Source organism: Hermetia illucens, chromosome 4 (assembly GCF_905115235.1).
Source record: "Hermetia illucens chromosome 4, iHerIll2.2.curated.20191125, whole genome shotgun sequence".
Taxonomy (NCBI): domain Eukaryota; kingdom Metazoa; phylum Arthropoda; class Insecta; order Diptera; family Stratiomyidae; genus Hermetia; species Hermetia illucens.
This window is the reverse complement of record NC_051852.1, coordinates 35,402,889-35,420,361: the sequence shown is the minus strand read 5'-3', so window position 1 is coordinate 35,420,361 and position 17,473 is coordinate 35,402,889. Positions and strand designations below refer to the sequence as shown.

The 17,473-nt window shown below is 40.8% G+C and overlaps 2 protein-coding genes across 3 annotated transcripts in view; both read left to right on the top strand.

The window, feature by feature from the left end:
• The window catches only part of LOC119655073 (ataxin-8-like), a 37,696-nt gene extending 22,550 nt beyond the window's left edge, over positions 1-15,146 (top strand). Inside the window, exon 2 of one of the 2 annotated variants that reach the window (XM_038060770.1) lies at positions 13,890-15,146. The gene's annotated coding sequence lies outside the window, so the exon portion shown is untranslated. Of the gene's footprint in view, positions 1-13,604; positions 13,719-13,889 lie in introns of those variants that run through there. The other variant, XM_038060769.1, reaches the window with a different exon arrangement.
• On the top strand, positions 1,690-3,348 carry LOC119653450 (piggyBac transposable element-derived protein 4-like). Its single transcript, XM_038058057.1, has one exon. It carries the CDS (start codon positions 1,690-1,692, stop codon positions 3,346-3,348), a length of 1,659 nt encoding a protein of 552 aa, XP_037913985.1.
• Positions 15,147-17,473: the final 2,327 nt, after the last annotated feature.

The window sequence follows — 17,473 nt, the reverse complement described above, 5'->3', positions numbered from 1 at the left end:
GACAATTGGACTTTTTTTGCGCGGGAGGATGTTTAAGCGATTTCACCGGATTTTCTCCAGCAGCCGCATCTTTGGAGCTAGCCCCATGAAACCCAGTCTGCCTGCGCATTTAACCTCTTCCGTGGTTACATCACATGCTATGCAAATGGTCTGTTTGGACATCACGAGATTCTTTTCCGCCATTGCATCAGCATGTTACTTACCAAATGGTATATTTGGCCTCGACATGACTTTCTTCCGTGTCAGCAATTCGCAGCGCAACAGCAGGTGTCGATTTGCCGCCAACAACCAAATTTATAATAATAAACAAGTATTATTGTGTTGTGTACAAGAACACTTTCAAAGCAATGTGTAAACACGGAAGGGTCAAACATAGGTGACTTAAAGAATAGCATTACTTTTAATTTTGAGTAGTCAAAAAGCCTCTGAACAGAGCTAAAGTGTTCTAACCGAGAACACTTTATTTCGCGCGGTAATTACTTTAACTCGCTTATGAAATTAATTAGTAAAAATTATTAAAAAGAAAAAAATAGAATATTGTGCTTAGAAATAAAAGGTTTGTTGAAGTGGAGTCGCGAGTGTTTTCTTTAACTTAATCCAAGCCAATCAAGTAAGTATTATTCCTAACCTTTTAGCGTTTTCTGTTTCAGTAGTGTTTGATTACCCCATCGTTCCGAAGTTAAGTTTCGGCAACCCGGAACGAGAGCAACCACGGTCCTCTAATTAAACATCCAGGAGCTAGTGCGCGAGCTTGGCCAACGCCCAAGCAGGGTAGTTCACTGGTAGAGGCCGTTTAGGAGAACGCTGAAACAATGGAGTTAAAAACTTGCGAAATACAAACAATCATCAAGCATTAGAACTTCAAAGCGACTAAAGTGAATAGATTGGTATTTAGTGACTAGAACATGCAAAGGGATTATACTTTAACCTGGTGCACAAAATTCCACCTTCGGCATAAGACAATCATTTCTCTTCCAGTAGGGCATCAAACGCAAGTACACTTCCTTCTCGGCACGAGAATAGTTATTGTATAATGTCCCATGCAGGCTTTATATGCCTCCCGAATGGGTAAACCTTAACAGGTTCCCTGTCCCCGTACTAATCTGTAGGGTGTCCCTCCGCGCTCAAAATTTTTTCCATGAAAATAAATTTAGAATACGATGCTATAACAAATGTAATATACACAATTTAGAAAATTGTATTCTAAATTTGAAAATTTAAAATTTGAAGTTTTGATCGTATATGATTCATGAGCGTGACATGAAAGTGCATTATATTCACACGCTCAATGAATCGTATATGATTCATATGAAATTTTATCTTATTGGACGCACTGGCATTGCATTTTATGGTGAAATGCAGTGTTGTTAAATGTAGATAGCGTTTATACCGTTATTCTTTTGTTTGAACACGATTACACATAACATTTGTGCATTTGGGAATTTGTGTTGCATCGATCAGTATTTTAGCAGTTGATCGCAAAGGAACGTCAGTACAGAGATAAAAAGGCGAAAGTACGGGTATTTTGAAGAAAAAGTTGGTTGTGAGAGCTTCAAAATGAGTTCAGGAAAAAAGAAATTGACAGATGAAGAAGTTCGAGAAATGATAGAAGATAGTGATGAGGAGGACTTCAGTGACGGAAGTGATGAATAATTCGTACCGAGTGGAGAAGAGCTGGAAGACTCGGAAATGGAAGACGTCATCGAAGACATCGAATATGATAGAAACTATGTTTGCGAAAGCCAACCAAATGAAAACGATAGGAATCGAGCATCGTCTAGTCCTTCCGAATCAACCGACGAGGAAAGCGATCCTGTAAGAGGAAGCCCACGCCAGCTTCCGTTTGAACAACAAGAAAATTTGATATGGTTAAGTGATGTATTAGCCTTAGGAAGAGAAAACTTTTCTGGCAATCCGGGGGCTCGAAATATTGAAGAAATATTAGACGAAGATCGAAAAGTCAATATTATAAAAATATTTGAATACTTTTTGGATGATAGTCTGATTGAAGAAATGGTTACGCACACAAATAATTACGCCCAGACTTACCAACATGTTCGAAGCGGACTACACAACAGAATGAAACGATGGAAACCTGTGGACAAAGGCGATTTGAAAAAATTTTTCGGTATAATTATGTTTATGGGTGTACAAATATTACCGTTAATAGAACATTATTGGAAGTTAGATATTTTGTACTATTGTCCACTTATGCATTCCATTCAGATGTCATACAACAGGTTCGTGACGATTCTTCGATGTTGGCATTTTGCGGATATGCAGGTAGACAACAGCAACATAACTCATAAAATTGATTCTCTCGTACAAAAACTTGTGGGAAAACTCCGAAGTTTATATGTTCCACCGGAAGTTATCGTTGTAGACGAGTCGATGATTAAATTTTACGGAAGATTACGAATAAAAACGTACAATCCTTCTAAAGCCAGCTCTTATGGTATAAAAGTATATAAGCTCTGTACAGTAAACAGCTATACATGGTCTTACGAAATTTATGCGGGTGCCTCTATTCAGTATGAGGGGCTAGATAAACCTGGAACTGTCGTTGCAAAATTATGCGAGCCACTTCTAGATCAAGGACGAGTACTTATTGCTGACAACTACTATACCAGTGTTCCTTTGGCAAAATACTTAAAAGATCGTAAAACTGACTTATGCGGAACCTTACGAAAAAATCGAGTGGGATTGCCATTGAACGTTACCAAATCGAAACTGAAAAAAGGACAATGTATCGCTAGACAAAAAGAAAACTATATTACCGTGTTGAAGTGGCATGATAAACGTGATGTTCTCATGATATCCACTTGTCATGGGGACGAGATGACCAGCGTGCGTACGAGATTGGGTGAAACATTGAAGCCAAATGCCGTCATCGATTACAACGATGCAAAGAAGGGCATAGATGTAGCAGACCAGCTTTCCTCATATCATTCTCCGTTGCACAGAAGTCTGACTTGGTTCAAAAAAGTTGCTGTTGACTTGCTTTTTAGAGTAGCGGTGGTTAATGCGAGATGCATATACAACGAGTATTCCACCGGGGCTCCACTTACCATGCTAGAAGTCCAGGAGCAAATTATTCGACATCTTTTTGGACCTTCTGCAAACGTAACCACACCAGCTAGGCCTCCCTCCCAAGGGCTGTCGACACATAAGCTAACAGAAATTCCTCGACGAAACAACATGCTTGTGCGAAAACGTTGTACAAATTGCTACACAAAATTACGCAAGGAAGGAATGCCGGCTGCCTCGAAAGCCAAGCAAGTGCATACGGAATGTATTCAATGCCAGAAAGCTTTTTGTTTAGACTGCTTCAATAACGTTCATTGTTGAATATTTCCTTTATACTTTCCTAATAGAAGTTATTTTTACATTTTTTTTCTTTCTTTTTCCAAAGGAGTTTGTTATTTACTTTAAAAATAATCCTTAAGAATTTGACTATGCTCTACTTTTATTTCGTATTCGTTTTATTTCTTGTTTATGATGTATAACATTTTTTTAAAAAGTCATTGAATAAAAGTTACATACAAACTACCAAATGTTTTTACATTTTTTAAGACACTACGGCTTCATTAATGTAGCCAAGGTAAAACTTCTATTCTACTTTCTCAAATTCGAATTCTATAAAGTTTCAAACTTAAGGTATATTGTGAATCATATTTGATTCATGAGCGTGCCGCGACAGAGGACCATGAATCATATATGCTTCATTGGACAGTGAACCTGTTAAATATCTGTGCGGCGGCACATCGGCGAGCCTGAGCGCTATTGTGAATTCGCCTCTGCCGCTTAAATCAATGGCCGTAAAAACAAATGACTGCCGGGCACGAGACTGGAGTGACAAATGTCAAGAATGACATTTTGACAACACTCGAGTCGAGCCGCCCCATTGATCTCATTAAAAAAGCAAAGTGTATTTTTAATAATTTTTTAATTAACTTGTGAATGATATAGCAATAGTTTGAGAGAGATCTTGAATTTTTATTTATTGGCGAAACTCCTCCAAATCTGTAACATTTGTTCGCATTCCTCAAAAAATAATTTCCGGAAACCATTGTAGGAAATTTCCCCAATGTGACTCAATACCTTTCCGATTTGATGTATTGTTGTTTTGCAAGTGTAATTGCATACATAACATTAAAATTTGAATGGAAATTCGTTTGAGCCCGTTCATTTTCTTACATTTGGTTGTATTCATTTTCCTTGTGTTCTTTGTATGACTTCCATTACGTTGGCGCAAATGTTTTCGTATTTTCATTCTACCGTCTGATACGTGTTCAGATGTGCATTCTTCCACTACTTCTTTCCCAGAATAATTTTTTGCAGTGTACGAACAATATTGGTAGTCACATTTTACGATATACATGGAGATGACACAAAATACAACAGCAACAAAGGTGAAAATCTTTTCTTTTGCTTGAACCTAAGTACGCTCATATAAAAGGACCATTTAGTAGCTTTTTGTCACATTTTTTGATACCATCATTTTTCAGCTTCCGGCAACACTGATTACAATACTTGTTACCTTGAAGAAGAAACAAGAGAAGTCGCAGCACATTTCCAGCTAACAAGTGTCGTGCTTCACGCACTGCGTATCACAAAAACATCATAAACTTTCCAAAACTATTATAAACATATCTTCATATCATTAAGTAAGGTAAGTCCTAGGTAATAGGTAGTTTCATTTTACAAGGGAAAACAGGATATTCACCAGCGTAGGTGGAGAGAGGTGCTCGCCTCTAAAGATACAACTCCGGCGATAGGACGAATCGGCCAGCGAGTAGACAGGACGTTGGAGTTGGAGGGTGCAGGCGACTCCTTCAACCATAACTTTTAACAATTTCCATATTAATGGAAAAATTCAACGAAACTTTGGAGTGAATACTTAGTAACTCCTAGCAATTTTTGGATATCTAAGACGAATACGTCTCTGAACCATTCGTAGATAACGTAGCAGAAATTCCTGGTTGTACCGCCACTCCGTCAACCGGCCATTTAAAAAAAAAATGGAAGAAAGTGTATGTAGTTCTTCGTTTTCAATTAAATTTTTAAAAAAAAAAAGAATGGTGATTGGGTAAAATCGCGATTCAGTATAACCTTTTAGGTGACACAAAAAAGACGCCGAATTCATAAGTTGCCGCACTCATGTTTTGTAGATTGATGCAAAGTCTTCATTCATTTCTTTTGTAATTCCTCTCGTAAATTGTGGTATGAAATTGCTACAAAACAATAACATACTAAGTGCTATTTTAATTTAATAATGGAAATGTTTGTAGGTAACAAATGCTGTTTAGTGGCAAGCTGCCAGTCAATTTGGTCAAGAAATTCGGTATGAAAGTTCCAAATATCGAAGCTATAGATGATGAGAACGCTTTGACTTCAACGCATTGTATCGTATGCTAACGCTGGCGTTCTCCATGTGGTTGTGGCGGAGCAGGATTCGCGGCATTCGAAATTTATTTCGAATGTTGTTAATTCGATTTGACAGTGGCCACCATCGGTGTTCTCCGTGCCAGATTGAGGAGACTGAAGTCGTAGACGTAAGAAAAAGGAAAAATAAAATTGTGAATTCTACATTGAATAAAATAAAATAACAAAAAATAGGTGAAAGTGTTGTAGTAACTAAAATTACATTGGCGTTTGCAATTAATGCACTGCGAAATACGATTCCACCTTTTTATTTATTCCCGAGAAAGAATAAGGCGCCAGCGTATCTTGAGCATGCGCAGCACTTGATAAAATACACGCACTCATCGAAAGTACACCGACACTTCATTACAACCACACATCTCACCTTTCAGTGGACGCGATTGATTTGGCTGTTGAAAATGGTGTGATAATGCTCACCTTCCCGCCGCATTGTAGCCATCAACTACAGCCACTTGACGTTGGAGTGTTTGGACCCGTGAGGGATGCATATGTTTAGCAATACAATGGGTGGATGGGGCAAAATGCAGACACTCTCGAAATCATGAACATTCCTCTACGCAACCTTGCCCATGTGCTAATGTACAACATGCACATGTGCTAATGTGCAACATGCAAGCGATTCCGTGTTTCGGATTGCTACTGAGCGATGTCGCCACCAGCACCATAGCATATGGGTATATTCTGACGACATCGCGCATCGGTTGACTGTTGTGTATACTGTTTTTTGTTTGGTCGGACCTTACAAACAAAGCTAAGTTCCGGATTTGGCGTATTTAAACTGCAACGAGGCGGAAATGGATTGGAGTCTTTTTATCGGATTGGAGTATTATTAACGGAGGAGTCTTTTTAGTGGAGTAGTCTCTGTTCGGAGTACTGTTGCGGAGTTGTTTATTGGAGTTCTTTTGCGGAGTGCTTCTTTTTCGGAGTCTCCTTCGAGTATTAAGCGTAGATGTAGTTAATGATAAATAAACGTGCTAGTGAAAGGAGAGAGAAGTGTTTTATTTTTTGTTCATTCATTGGTAAGAACGTAACTTTTCTTCTACAATTTATTATTTCCACAGCAGTATTCGCCGGAGCAATAAATATATACAAGGGTCAGGACTCCATCGCTCCCAAGAGGTAAGCGCGCCAAGTTGAATACTGGGCTGGACTTGGGTGCGATCTGCGCTCGATCGATATCGTCAGCATAGGCCAGTAGTTGGGTGGACTTAAAGAGGGATCGTATCTCTTGCATTTACCTCAGCATTACGGATCACTTTATCGAGGACCAGGTTAAAGAGGACACATGAATGGCCATCCCCTTGTCGTAGACCGTTGTTGATGTCGAATGGTCTTGAGAGTGATCCTGCTGCTTTTATCTGGCCTCGCACATTGGTCAGGATCAGCCTAGTCAGTCTTATCAATTTCGTCGGGATACTGAATTCTCTCATGGCGGAGTACAGTTTTACCCTGGCTATGCTATCATAGGCGGCTTTAAAGTCAATGAAGAGATGGTGCAACTGATGTCCATATTCCAACAGTTTTTCCATCGCTTGCCGCAGAGAGAAAATCTGATCTGTTACTGATTTGCCTGGAGTGAAGCCTCTTTGGTATGGGCCAATGATGTTCTGGGCGTATGGGGCTATCCGATCTAGCAAGATAGCGAAGAATATCTTATAGATGGTACTCAGTAACGTGATACCTATATAATTGCTGCACTGTGTGATATCTCTTTAGGTATGAGGCAGATAATTCATATTTAACCAATTCGGCTGTAATTCCACCGGCTCCTGGCGACTTATGATTTTTAAGCCGATGAATTGCACGGACTGTTTCTTCTATACTTGGTGGTAAAATCCACATTTGTTTATCCCAATTGCATCCACTGAAATAACAAATCATTCTCTTCATTATGGGAATTAACTGATAAGAAACTCATTAAAGAACCGAATGCAGAGGATATAAAGAGGAACCACAGATAGAAGAGTTCTTCAGTGGTTAGTTGGTCAGTGTTCAGAGTTCAGTCTTCACTTCTTCATTTCGTTTCACTTCCATAGTTCAATTCAATATTAAGTGATCTAAGTAAATATTAAGTGTGTTGAATAAAGTTGTTTGAGCGATTTCCCACAAGCAATCGATCGCGTAAGTCCGCATCAACAGCGTCAGCAATCACCGGCAGTGATTGCTGCAAGGTCAGCGTGCGTTGCTAACTGATCAAGTATCACAACGAACAACAGCAACCTTGCCCATGTGCTAATGCACAACATGCACATGTGCTAATGTGCAACATGCAAACGATTCCGTGTTCCGGATTGCTACTGAGCGATGTCGTCACCAGCACCATAGCATATGGGAATATTCTGACGACATCGCCCAACGGTTGACTGTTGTGTAGTTTAAATATCCGCTTGGGTCGCCAAATTTATCTTCCATTTACAGTTAATTCCCATGAGAATTATTAAGCCAAACATTGTAAACATGAATCATTTCAATAGAATCATAAACATTATTGAGTGCACCTGCATAACGGATGCACAAACCAATAGATCATGGGAAAAGTAAACAATGGAGCGAGCATCGTAGGTGTTAAGATAGCATTAAGTATTAGAAATAGTCAGTCTAGCTGGAACTGTACGAGTATTAGGATCATAAAGATCAATAAAATATATTTTTTTGAATAACCTCGAGTGTTATTAATTTTAGTTGTATACTGTTTTTTGTTTGGTCGGACCTTACAAACAAAGCTAAGTTCTGGGTTGCTGCGAATGGACTTGGCGTATTTAAACTGCAGCGAGGCGGAAATGGATGGGAGTCGTGTTTTTTATCGGATAAGAAGTATTATTGACGGTGGAGTCTTTTTCATCGAATTGAAGCATTTTTAACGGAGAAGTCTATTTATTGGAAGTTGTTCGGAGTACTGTTGCAGAGTTGTACGTTGAACTAAGCGTAGATGTAATTAAAGTTAAATAAATGTGCGAGTGAAAGTAAAAAAGAAGTGTTTTCATTTTGTTCTCATTCATTGGTAAGAAAGAAACTTTGTCTATACAATTAATTATCTCCACAGCAGTATTCGCCGGAGCAATAACTATATAAAAGGGCCAAGACTCCATCGCTCCCAAGGGATAAGCGCGCCAAGTTAAATACTGGACTGGACTTGGGTGCGATCTGCGCTCTATCAGGAGACTTCTCAAACAAAAGTATTATTTTAAACTAATTAAAGTGTTTCTTTTGTTTGGGCCGGTTGCCCAATTAAAATATATTTTATAATCATCCCGGAGAACGGAATTGTAACATGCGCGGTCGTACGGATTTATGAAGGAAAAACTTTTAAATCTAAAAACAACCTACTTAAATAAAAGTGCTCTAACAGATTGAATATTCAAGACCTGTTCTTAACAAATAATAATAACACCAGCGAATACAAAAAAAAATCAACCATGGTGTACCTACAACTACCATTAGAATTATCATTCGAAGAGCTCGTTTAAGAAGCTAGACGAGTATGTGGCGCGGCAGGATCTGCAGCATTCGAAATTTATTTCGGATGTTGCGGATGCGGACGGGTAGATGACGCTGAACGTGGAAACTCTCCACTCACTCGTTTTCAGAACGCACCGGGGGAGTGGAGAACCAGCGGTAAAAAAATGCCGTTGGTTGGGACAGTAAGGACCGCATGGAAATAAGTCGGTCTCTTCTGTATCCAACCGCGGCACGGAACACTTCAGCGCGATCGTGAATTAAGTTTCAAATATCTCTTTTGCTGTTTCTTAAATACATAAAGTGTTTAATCCATAAAATAAAATTGGATAAATACTAAAAGTACTCACTAGATATAGATATAAATCGACGAAATCAATACACTATTCACACAAGTTCACTTCCAGCGCTCGGCCGAGACGGTCGTGCAATCAATACGGAGTGAGTGAATCGTGGGCGAATCTTGCCGGGTGTTTCCGCGTGTGCGGACATTCGGTCCGAAGTGAAACAACAAAAACCATAAAAACAGTGGTGAAAAAAACATAAAATAATAAGAAATGAGTGCGCCAGAATCAGACGGGTTCACAAAGGTGATCTGGAAGAAGCGACGGAGGGCTTGTTGAAATCGAAATGTGTAAAAAGCTAAAACTGAGACAAAATATGAGCTCTATGTCTCTCACTTATTTTGTATTCGGAATATGCAATGAGAGTTAAAGTGTCTCCGACTCATTGATTATCAATGCGCAATTGGATGAAAACTATGTAATTACATAATTGTCGTGGAAGAGGTTTAGTTGAACGTGTAGGTTGGTAGCACGCAATTAGTAGACGTACTAACTTGTTGCCATAGCTTGCAATCCTACACAAATGAGAAAATTGGGAATAGATCTTGACGGAGATCTTCCAATAATACATGTGTGTGTGAAAACAGGTTTAGCTTGAAACCCTTCCACTTGTCCAGTTTTACGCTTTAAAATAAGAAAGGATCTCAATCAGAGATACGCCGTGAAAGAGTTAGATAAAAGAAGATTATACAAGAGTGAAGATCTCGGTCGAATATCGAGCACGAAATAAAGACAAATTGACGGATTTCTTTTGTTTTAATATTTGTGCGTTTAAATACTTTACAGGGCTACTGACAGCCCGACAGGCGAACTACAACCTGACAGCGCTGACGACGGAGGGGAGACTGCGTCCGAGGTGACGCTCTTCAGCGACTGCGAGTCCGACTCGCAAACAAGCTCTGACGGGACGCTCGCAGCCACCACCAAAACAATCGCAGCCTCAACAACCTAAACCAGCTGCTGCAGCCTAAACTAAAAAGGAGATAAGTCCAAAAATTCCTTCACTCGTGGTAGTCGAAAACTCGACTACCTTCAAAAATATTAAGCAGAACATAATCCATGCTCTCCCTGATTAAGAAGTCAGGTAGCTCACATCAAATAATCACAAAAGCGCCGGAAGGTTACTCTACTGCCAAAAAAATCCTCGTGGAGAACAATAACAAGTGCTTCATGTACACCCTTCCGTCTGAAAAGACGACCTGCCTCATCCTCCGAGGCCTTGATACGACGTTCTCCCCTCAGGAGATCGTCGAGGAACTAAAGGCTCAGGCTCACCCTGAGCGCAAAACCCTTTGCCACGACCTGGGCAAAAACCAACAACATTAATCTCGACTTGTCGTTGGTCACTTTTCATGCGACCTTTAGCAAGGAGCAGCTGCGCGAGGTGAAAGCCATCCAGCACATGATTATTCGCTTCGAACAAATCAAAAGCAAACAAATGCTACAGTGCAAAAATTGCCAGCGCATCGGACACGCGGAGACCAACTGCCATTTCGCTTGCAGGTGCGTTAAATGCGACCGGCTACACGACCCTGGCGAATGCGCGAAAACAGTCGAGGAGGCACCGAAGTGCGTTAACTGCGGGAGCAACGACCACCCTGCCAACTATAGAAAGCCCCCACGGTTCGTCCAGGTCCTGGCATGGAGGAACGCACAAAAACGTGCGCTTCCCACCCACCCTCTCCCCACAACTACCTCCCGCCCCGCTGGTCGTCCTATCACAAACCCAGCCTTCACCAATTGGCAGAATTGCCCAACAAAAAAATCAAAATGGGAGGTAAACGCCTCCAAACATCTCTCCGTGTCCTTTGCCGACGCCGCACGAAGCGGTCCCCGCTTCCGGACACCCACCACCATCTCCAATCCAGACTTCCTTGAGTTTGCCAATAGAAACGAACATAAAATGAAAAACGTAATCCTGACGTTAGCAACATATTTTACGTAAGTCCACATTTGTTGAATATCTCCTTTCCAATATTTTTTTTCTCCTTTCTTTTCCCGCGTTCCGTGAAATATTAACGATTTATGCAAGTAAATTTAATCCAAACAAATAATTTCAAGAAAGGAATAAATACTGAATAAAAACATCATTTGGTTTAAAAAGTTTATTTGGTGATAGCGAATTATTACGCATTATTAAAATGACAAGTGCCGAAGGAAACATTGTCCCCATTGAAATTACTGACATTTCCAATACACTTCGTGTACCTGATGCAATCAAGGACATGTCACAATTTGAAGGCAATTCTAAACTCTTATTCGAATTCATAAATAACGTCGAAGAAATTCTCTCTCTTGTTTCTTGTACTGAGGGGACTCCCTATGGGAAGTTAGTCTTAAGAGCAATGTTTAAGCGATTTCACCGGATTTTCTCCAGCAGCCGCATCTTTGGAGCTAGCCCCATGAAACCCAGTCTGCTTGCGCATTTAACCTCTTCCGTCGTTACATCACATGCTATGCAAATGGCCTGTTTGGACATCACGAGATTCTTTTCCGCCATTGCATCAGCATGTTACTTACCAAATGGTATATTTGGCCTCGACATGACTTTCTTCCGTGTCAGCAATTCACAGCGCAACAGCAGGTGTCGATTTGCCGCCAACAACCAAATTTATAATAATAAACAAGTGTTATTGTGTTGTGTACAAGAACACTTTTAAAGCAATGTGTAAACACGGAAGGGTCAAACATAGGTGACTTTAAGAATAGCATTACTTTTAATTTTGAGTAGTCAAAAAGCCTCTGAACAGAGCTAAAGTGTTCTAACCGAGAACACTTTATTTCGCGCGGTAATTACTTTAACTCGCTTATGAAATTAATTAGTAAGAATTGTTAAAAAGAAAAAAATAGAATATTGTGCTTAGAAATAAAAGGTTTGTTGAAGTGGAGTCGCGAGTGTTTTCTTTAACTTAATCCAAGCCAATCAAGTAAGTATTATTCCTAACCTTTTAGCGTTTTCTGTTTCAGTAGTGTTTGATTACCCCATCGTTCCGAAGTTAAGTTTCGGCAACCCGGAACGAGAGCAACCACGGTCCTCTAATTAAACATCCAGGAGCTAGTGCGCGAGCTTGGCCAACGCCCAAGCAGGGTAGTTCACTGGAAGAGGCCGTTTGGGAGAACGCTGAAACAAGCAATTTCTAATAAAATAAACCGGCCAATGAGGTACTATGTACGGAACTTCACTGGAGTCGCCTGACATAAAACAAAAGTTAACTTTTCACTACTCAGACAAACGGAATGAAACATCCCTTATTCGTGATCTCCACGAATTAAAACAAAAAAGTAAGACCATCGAAATATTCTATAGTCAAATCGTAGAGATATTGGCCACTGTTTGAGCGATTTCCCACAAGCCATCGACCGGCTAAGTCCGCGTCAACAACGTCAGTAATCACCGATCATAATTGATGCAAGGTCAATTTCAAAACAAACATTATCAACATTGTCCATGTGCTAATGTCCCGCTTTGCAAGCGATTCCATGTTCCGGCTTGCTTTTCACTAGCACCATAGTACCGGTGATGGACACAGATGTGCATATTTTGACGACATCGCCCGTCGGCTGACTGTTGCAGTACTAAGAAGCAACAAACCTTCACCTGGACAATTGTTTAAGTTCCGGATTGCTCCAAGTGGTCTTCGCGACTGAGACTACTTAAGTTGCAGCGAGATGGAAATCAGTGGAGTCTATTTTTGTTCGACTGGGTACGATGGAGTAAAACTCTTTGGAGGGAGGTTTCGTGATCAGAGTAGTGGAGCAGTAGCGGAGTTTCCTTTAGTTAAGCTGAGTAGAGTGAGTTTTGGAGTGTCCAGTGTAAGACCGAGTAAAAAGGAATATCCTTATCTTGTGAGTGAGTAGTAGAAGAGTAGACTAAGGTAATTATATGTACATAGGTAGAAGAAATTAATAAAAAATTGTTAAATGTGAAAAAGAGTGTTGTTTGCTACTTTGAAAACGAAGCACTCCCCGGTGCTAGAATTAAGGATTTTTCTCCACAGAAGAAGACTCAGCAGCGAGAGACAGGAGAACGACCATCCCAAAGGAATAAACGCGCCTAGTAGAACACTAGGCTGGACTTAGGATGACCTGTACCATAGTTTTTAATACTCCCAAACAGCCACAATGACCAATCATATTCAAACTCACGAAGTTAATCAGAATGGTATTACAGCAAAACGTGAACTTTATACAGAAATGTGTCTGCACACATTTTTATCAGGGCTCAAAGAACCGCTTGGTGCCACCATCAGAGCCATGAACCCAAGCTCTCTTTCAGCTGCGTTCTCATGTTGCATCAAAGAACAAAATATTGCGTACATAAGTTTTCGACTCCACCAACAAAACCCTATTCTCTTTCAGAGTAAACCTTTCACTGGCACTAGAGACGAGTATCGTTATCATCAGGCTCCCATCAACCACAATCAAACAAATTCACCCGGACAATTCCCCTGTCGCAGCTACCCACTATTTTCCTCCAAACACACAACACCAAACTTATCAAGACCCGGTTTTCACATCACGACTTAAGAACAATAATTTCCGACCTATCGGACAACAAAAGTCCGTGGGCAAAGATATATTCAACATCTCTTATGCAGATCAATATTCCAATCCTGATCTTCATCTTATTACTAATCGCTGTAGGACCGAGATTCCAAAGGAAACTTCAGATCAGTAAACACAAACAAACAACGATCTCATCTACTGTCCCAACATCAATGCCAGGATAGGACACCGCTCCCACATCAGGACCAATAAAATTTCAGTTCCTACTTCCATCGCTTTTGCATAAGGGGACAGGAGTTACGAGCCCCAAAGTAAAAAGGGAATCAAGATACTACACGTGCCGCACATTCAACATAATTTAACTCTCATTTCCTACACATGCCAAATAAAGTACAACGTATCGAATTCTAAAGTTGGTTCAATTAACCGCCGCTGCAGCTTTGTAAAAATTGTAACGCTGCATAAGCAATAGCAAAATTATAAATTTAATTCTTTCGGTCAGGCATGTGCTCATTGTCATTCTAAACTCCAACCAATAAACTCGTTTAAAAATATTTCTTTCTTTTTTTTAGTATCGTAAAGAATAATATACATAACTCGCGTAGCGGCATGGGGACCGGTTCGTGGGTGGACAGCTGATCAACGGCCGGTAGGATTGAAAATTTTTTCGCGAGTGAGTCATTGGATGACAGGAGCCTTCCAATACAAGATTCAAGCATATTTTTTTTTTAGTAAATTAAAGTTGTGTCTCGAAAATATCATAATACATCAGGGTTTCAATTCGAATGAATTTTGGATAAAAAAGAACGTATCGACCGAGCACTTTGATGGAGCTTCAGTATTTGCGGGCAGACCTTCACGGTCAATTTCGCCTCTTCTCTCTCTCTCTTCGGCCACTCAAGATGGTTGTTTGATCATCATATTTCCCTTGAGTTCATTACAAAGCATGGGAACTTTTACGAAAACGCCTTGAAAACGAGCGATCGCTTGGAATTACTTCCCGAAACTCCATAGCATGCCAGTAGTAAAGGAAAGAGAAGAGTTCCTAGCCAATATGCAAGGCATGGGCGTGAACGTTGAACACTGTTATCTACTGATAATTTACACGAGTGTTTAGAAAGTAGATCAAGAGTTGAAACGTTTATGGGAAACATCGCAAGGAACATTACCATATTCCAAAGCTGTCAGTATTTATGGATTTTTGGACTGGTCGCTTCAAAACCTTAAAAGCTCAATGCTCCCCGAAGAAGAACAAAAGGTTCGAAGCACTCGTGGCCAGTAAGGTGACTCATTGGGCGCAACCTGGAAGTGTGTAACCGATATTGTGATGGAAAGTGCAAGCTTTGTACATGGGTCACTACATTCAGACAAACTGCAAGTGCGACAAAAGGAAGAACTGGAGTCCCTCGGCCCGTTAGATCACCTGAGAACATTGAAGCAGTGAGAGCGTCAATGTTGCGATCGCCACGGCGTTTTGCGCGCAAACACGCATCTGCCCTTGGACTATCCGATCGTTCTGTGAGAAGAATTCTTCGTGATGATCTTCATTTTCATCCCTATAAGATGGCGATAGTGCAGGAACTTTCAGAACGTGACTTCAATTCTCGGATGAACGCGTGTGAGCTTCTTCTTGATGTCGTTCCCGAGGGTGCTATTGTTTTTTTTAGCGATGAAGCCCATTTTCATTTGTGTGGGTCGGTTTACAAACAAAACATGCGCTACTGGGCTGACACCAACCCTCGAGAATTCCATCAAAAGCCTTTGCATTCACCCAAAGTCACAGTGTGGTGTGCAATTTCCTCAGCTGGAATTATTGGTCCCTGGATTTTGAGGAAAATGAGGTTACAATGACAGTGAATTCGGACCGGTATGTAAACATGCTACAGTATTTTATTCCCACGGCTAGAAAATTTGGATTTGGGGGACACTTGGTTCTAACAAGACGGTGCAACAGCACACACTTCAAGAGCATCGATGGCTGTTTTGAGGGAACACTTTCCAGAGCGCCTTATCTCAATTAGAGGCGATTTGGAATGGCCGGCACGCTCTCCCGATCTGCCTCCTTGTGATTTTTTTGAAATCCCGTGTTTATGTGAACCGTCCAAGAACCCTACAAGATTTGAAGACCAACATCCAAGAAGAAATTGCCAACATAACACCTGCTATGCTAACAAGAGTCATGACAAACGCCAGAAATCGGTTTACGCAATGTATGGAGTTTAAGCGATTTCCCACAATCAATCGATCGCGTAAGTTCCCATCAACAGCGTCAGCAATCATCGGTAGTGATTGCTGCAAGGTCAGCGTACGTTACTGACTGATCCCATATTATAATAAACAACAGCAACCTTGCCCATGTGCTAACGTGCAAAATGCAAGCGATTCCGAGTTCCGGCTTGCTACTGGGTGATGTCGTCACCAGCACCCTAACATATGGGAATATTCTGACGACCTCGGCCAACGGTTGACTGTTGTGTGTGCAGTTTTTGTTTGATTGGACAACAACAAACTTAAGTTCCGGGTTGCTGCTAATGGACTTTCCATATTTAAACTGCAGCAACGCGGAAACGTATTGGAGTCTATTTTTATCGGATATGCAGTTTGGAGTCTTTTTTATCGTTTGGAGTCTTCTTTATCGTTTGGAGTCTTTTTTATCGAATTGAAATATTATTATCGGAGGAGTTTTTAAGTAGAGTAATTTTTGTTCGGAGTACTGTTGCGGAGTGTTTCTTTTTTTCGGAATTCCCTTCAAGTATTAAGTGTAGATATAGTTAATAAACGTGTTAGTGAAAGGAGAAAGAAGTGTTTTATTTTTTTGGTAAGAACGTAACTCTTTTTCTTCATTTTATTATTTCTACAGCAGTATTCGCCGAAGCAATAAACATCTACAAGGGCCAGGACTCCATCGCTCCCAAGAAGTAAGCGCGCCAAGTTGAATACTTGGCTGGACTTGGGTGCGATCTGCGCCCTATTAGGAGACTCCTCGAACAGTATGGAGAGACGTCACCTAACAGATTTGATCTTCAAAACAATGTAAATAAAAACTTTAGACATGTACCTACATTATAAAAAATAAATATTTTCCGATGCATACAATAGTTTTTATTGAGTTTTGAAAAAAAGGAAGTTATGCTGCCGCACCCTGTATCTGCATGCCGTATCCTCGCGGCATAAGTAAAAGATCATAAGTTCCAAAGTAGCAACCACGGCAAGTGTTCAGGGATGAACATATTGCCATCTTATCTGCGGTCCCACCGCTTCGCTAGGTAAGGAATTTTGATACCTTGTGTTCCCTTCTGATTGTTTGAATTCTTTCGCTAGCTCCTTGCCATCATCTGAGGATAACTCAGACGGCTCCATTTTAAACTGCGATCCTGCCAGCTTTAATATTACAGATTGTAGCGGCATTGGGACCTGTTCGTGGTGGACAGCTGATTAACGGCCGGTGACGGGAGTCTTCCGAGAACAAAGAAAGAATCAACCGATCCGAGGAAAGCAGAACAATAGGCATATCCTCCAGAATAATGGCCGAAGGGTGTCAAGGAAGGGAGAGAGCCTCAGAGGCCGCACTACAATAACCATGTGAGGCAGAAGGAACAGGGATCGAGACTGTGATCCTTCGTGGATCTCCCCTCCTCGATCGCGGCACTCGGGCCCGGAAATTTACGGCTCCACGCGAGTTACATGTGATCCACACACTCCATCCACCCTTCACCCCGACA

Bases quoted from the DNA above. Each gene is read 5' to 3' on its own strand.
- LOC119653450 (XM_038058057.1), top strand. From the start codon at position 1,690: ATGGAAGACGTCATCGAAGACATCGAATATGATAGAAACTATGTTTGC.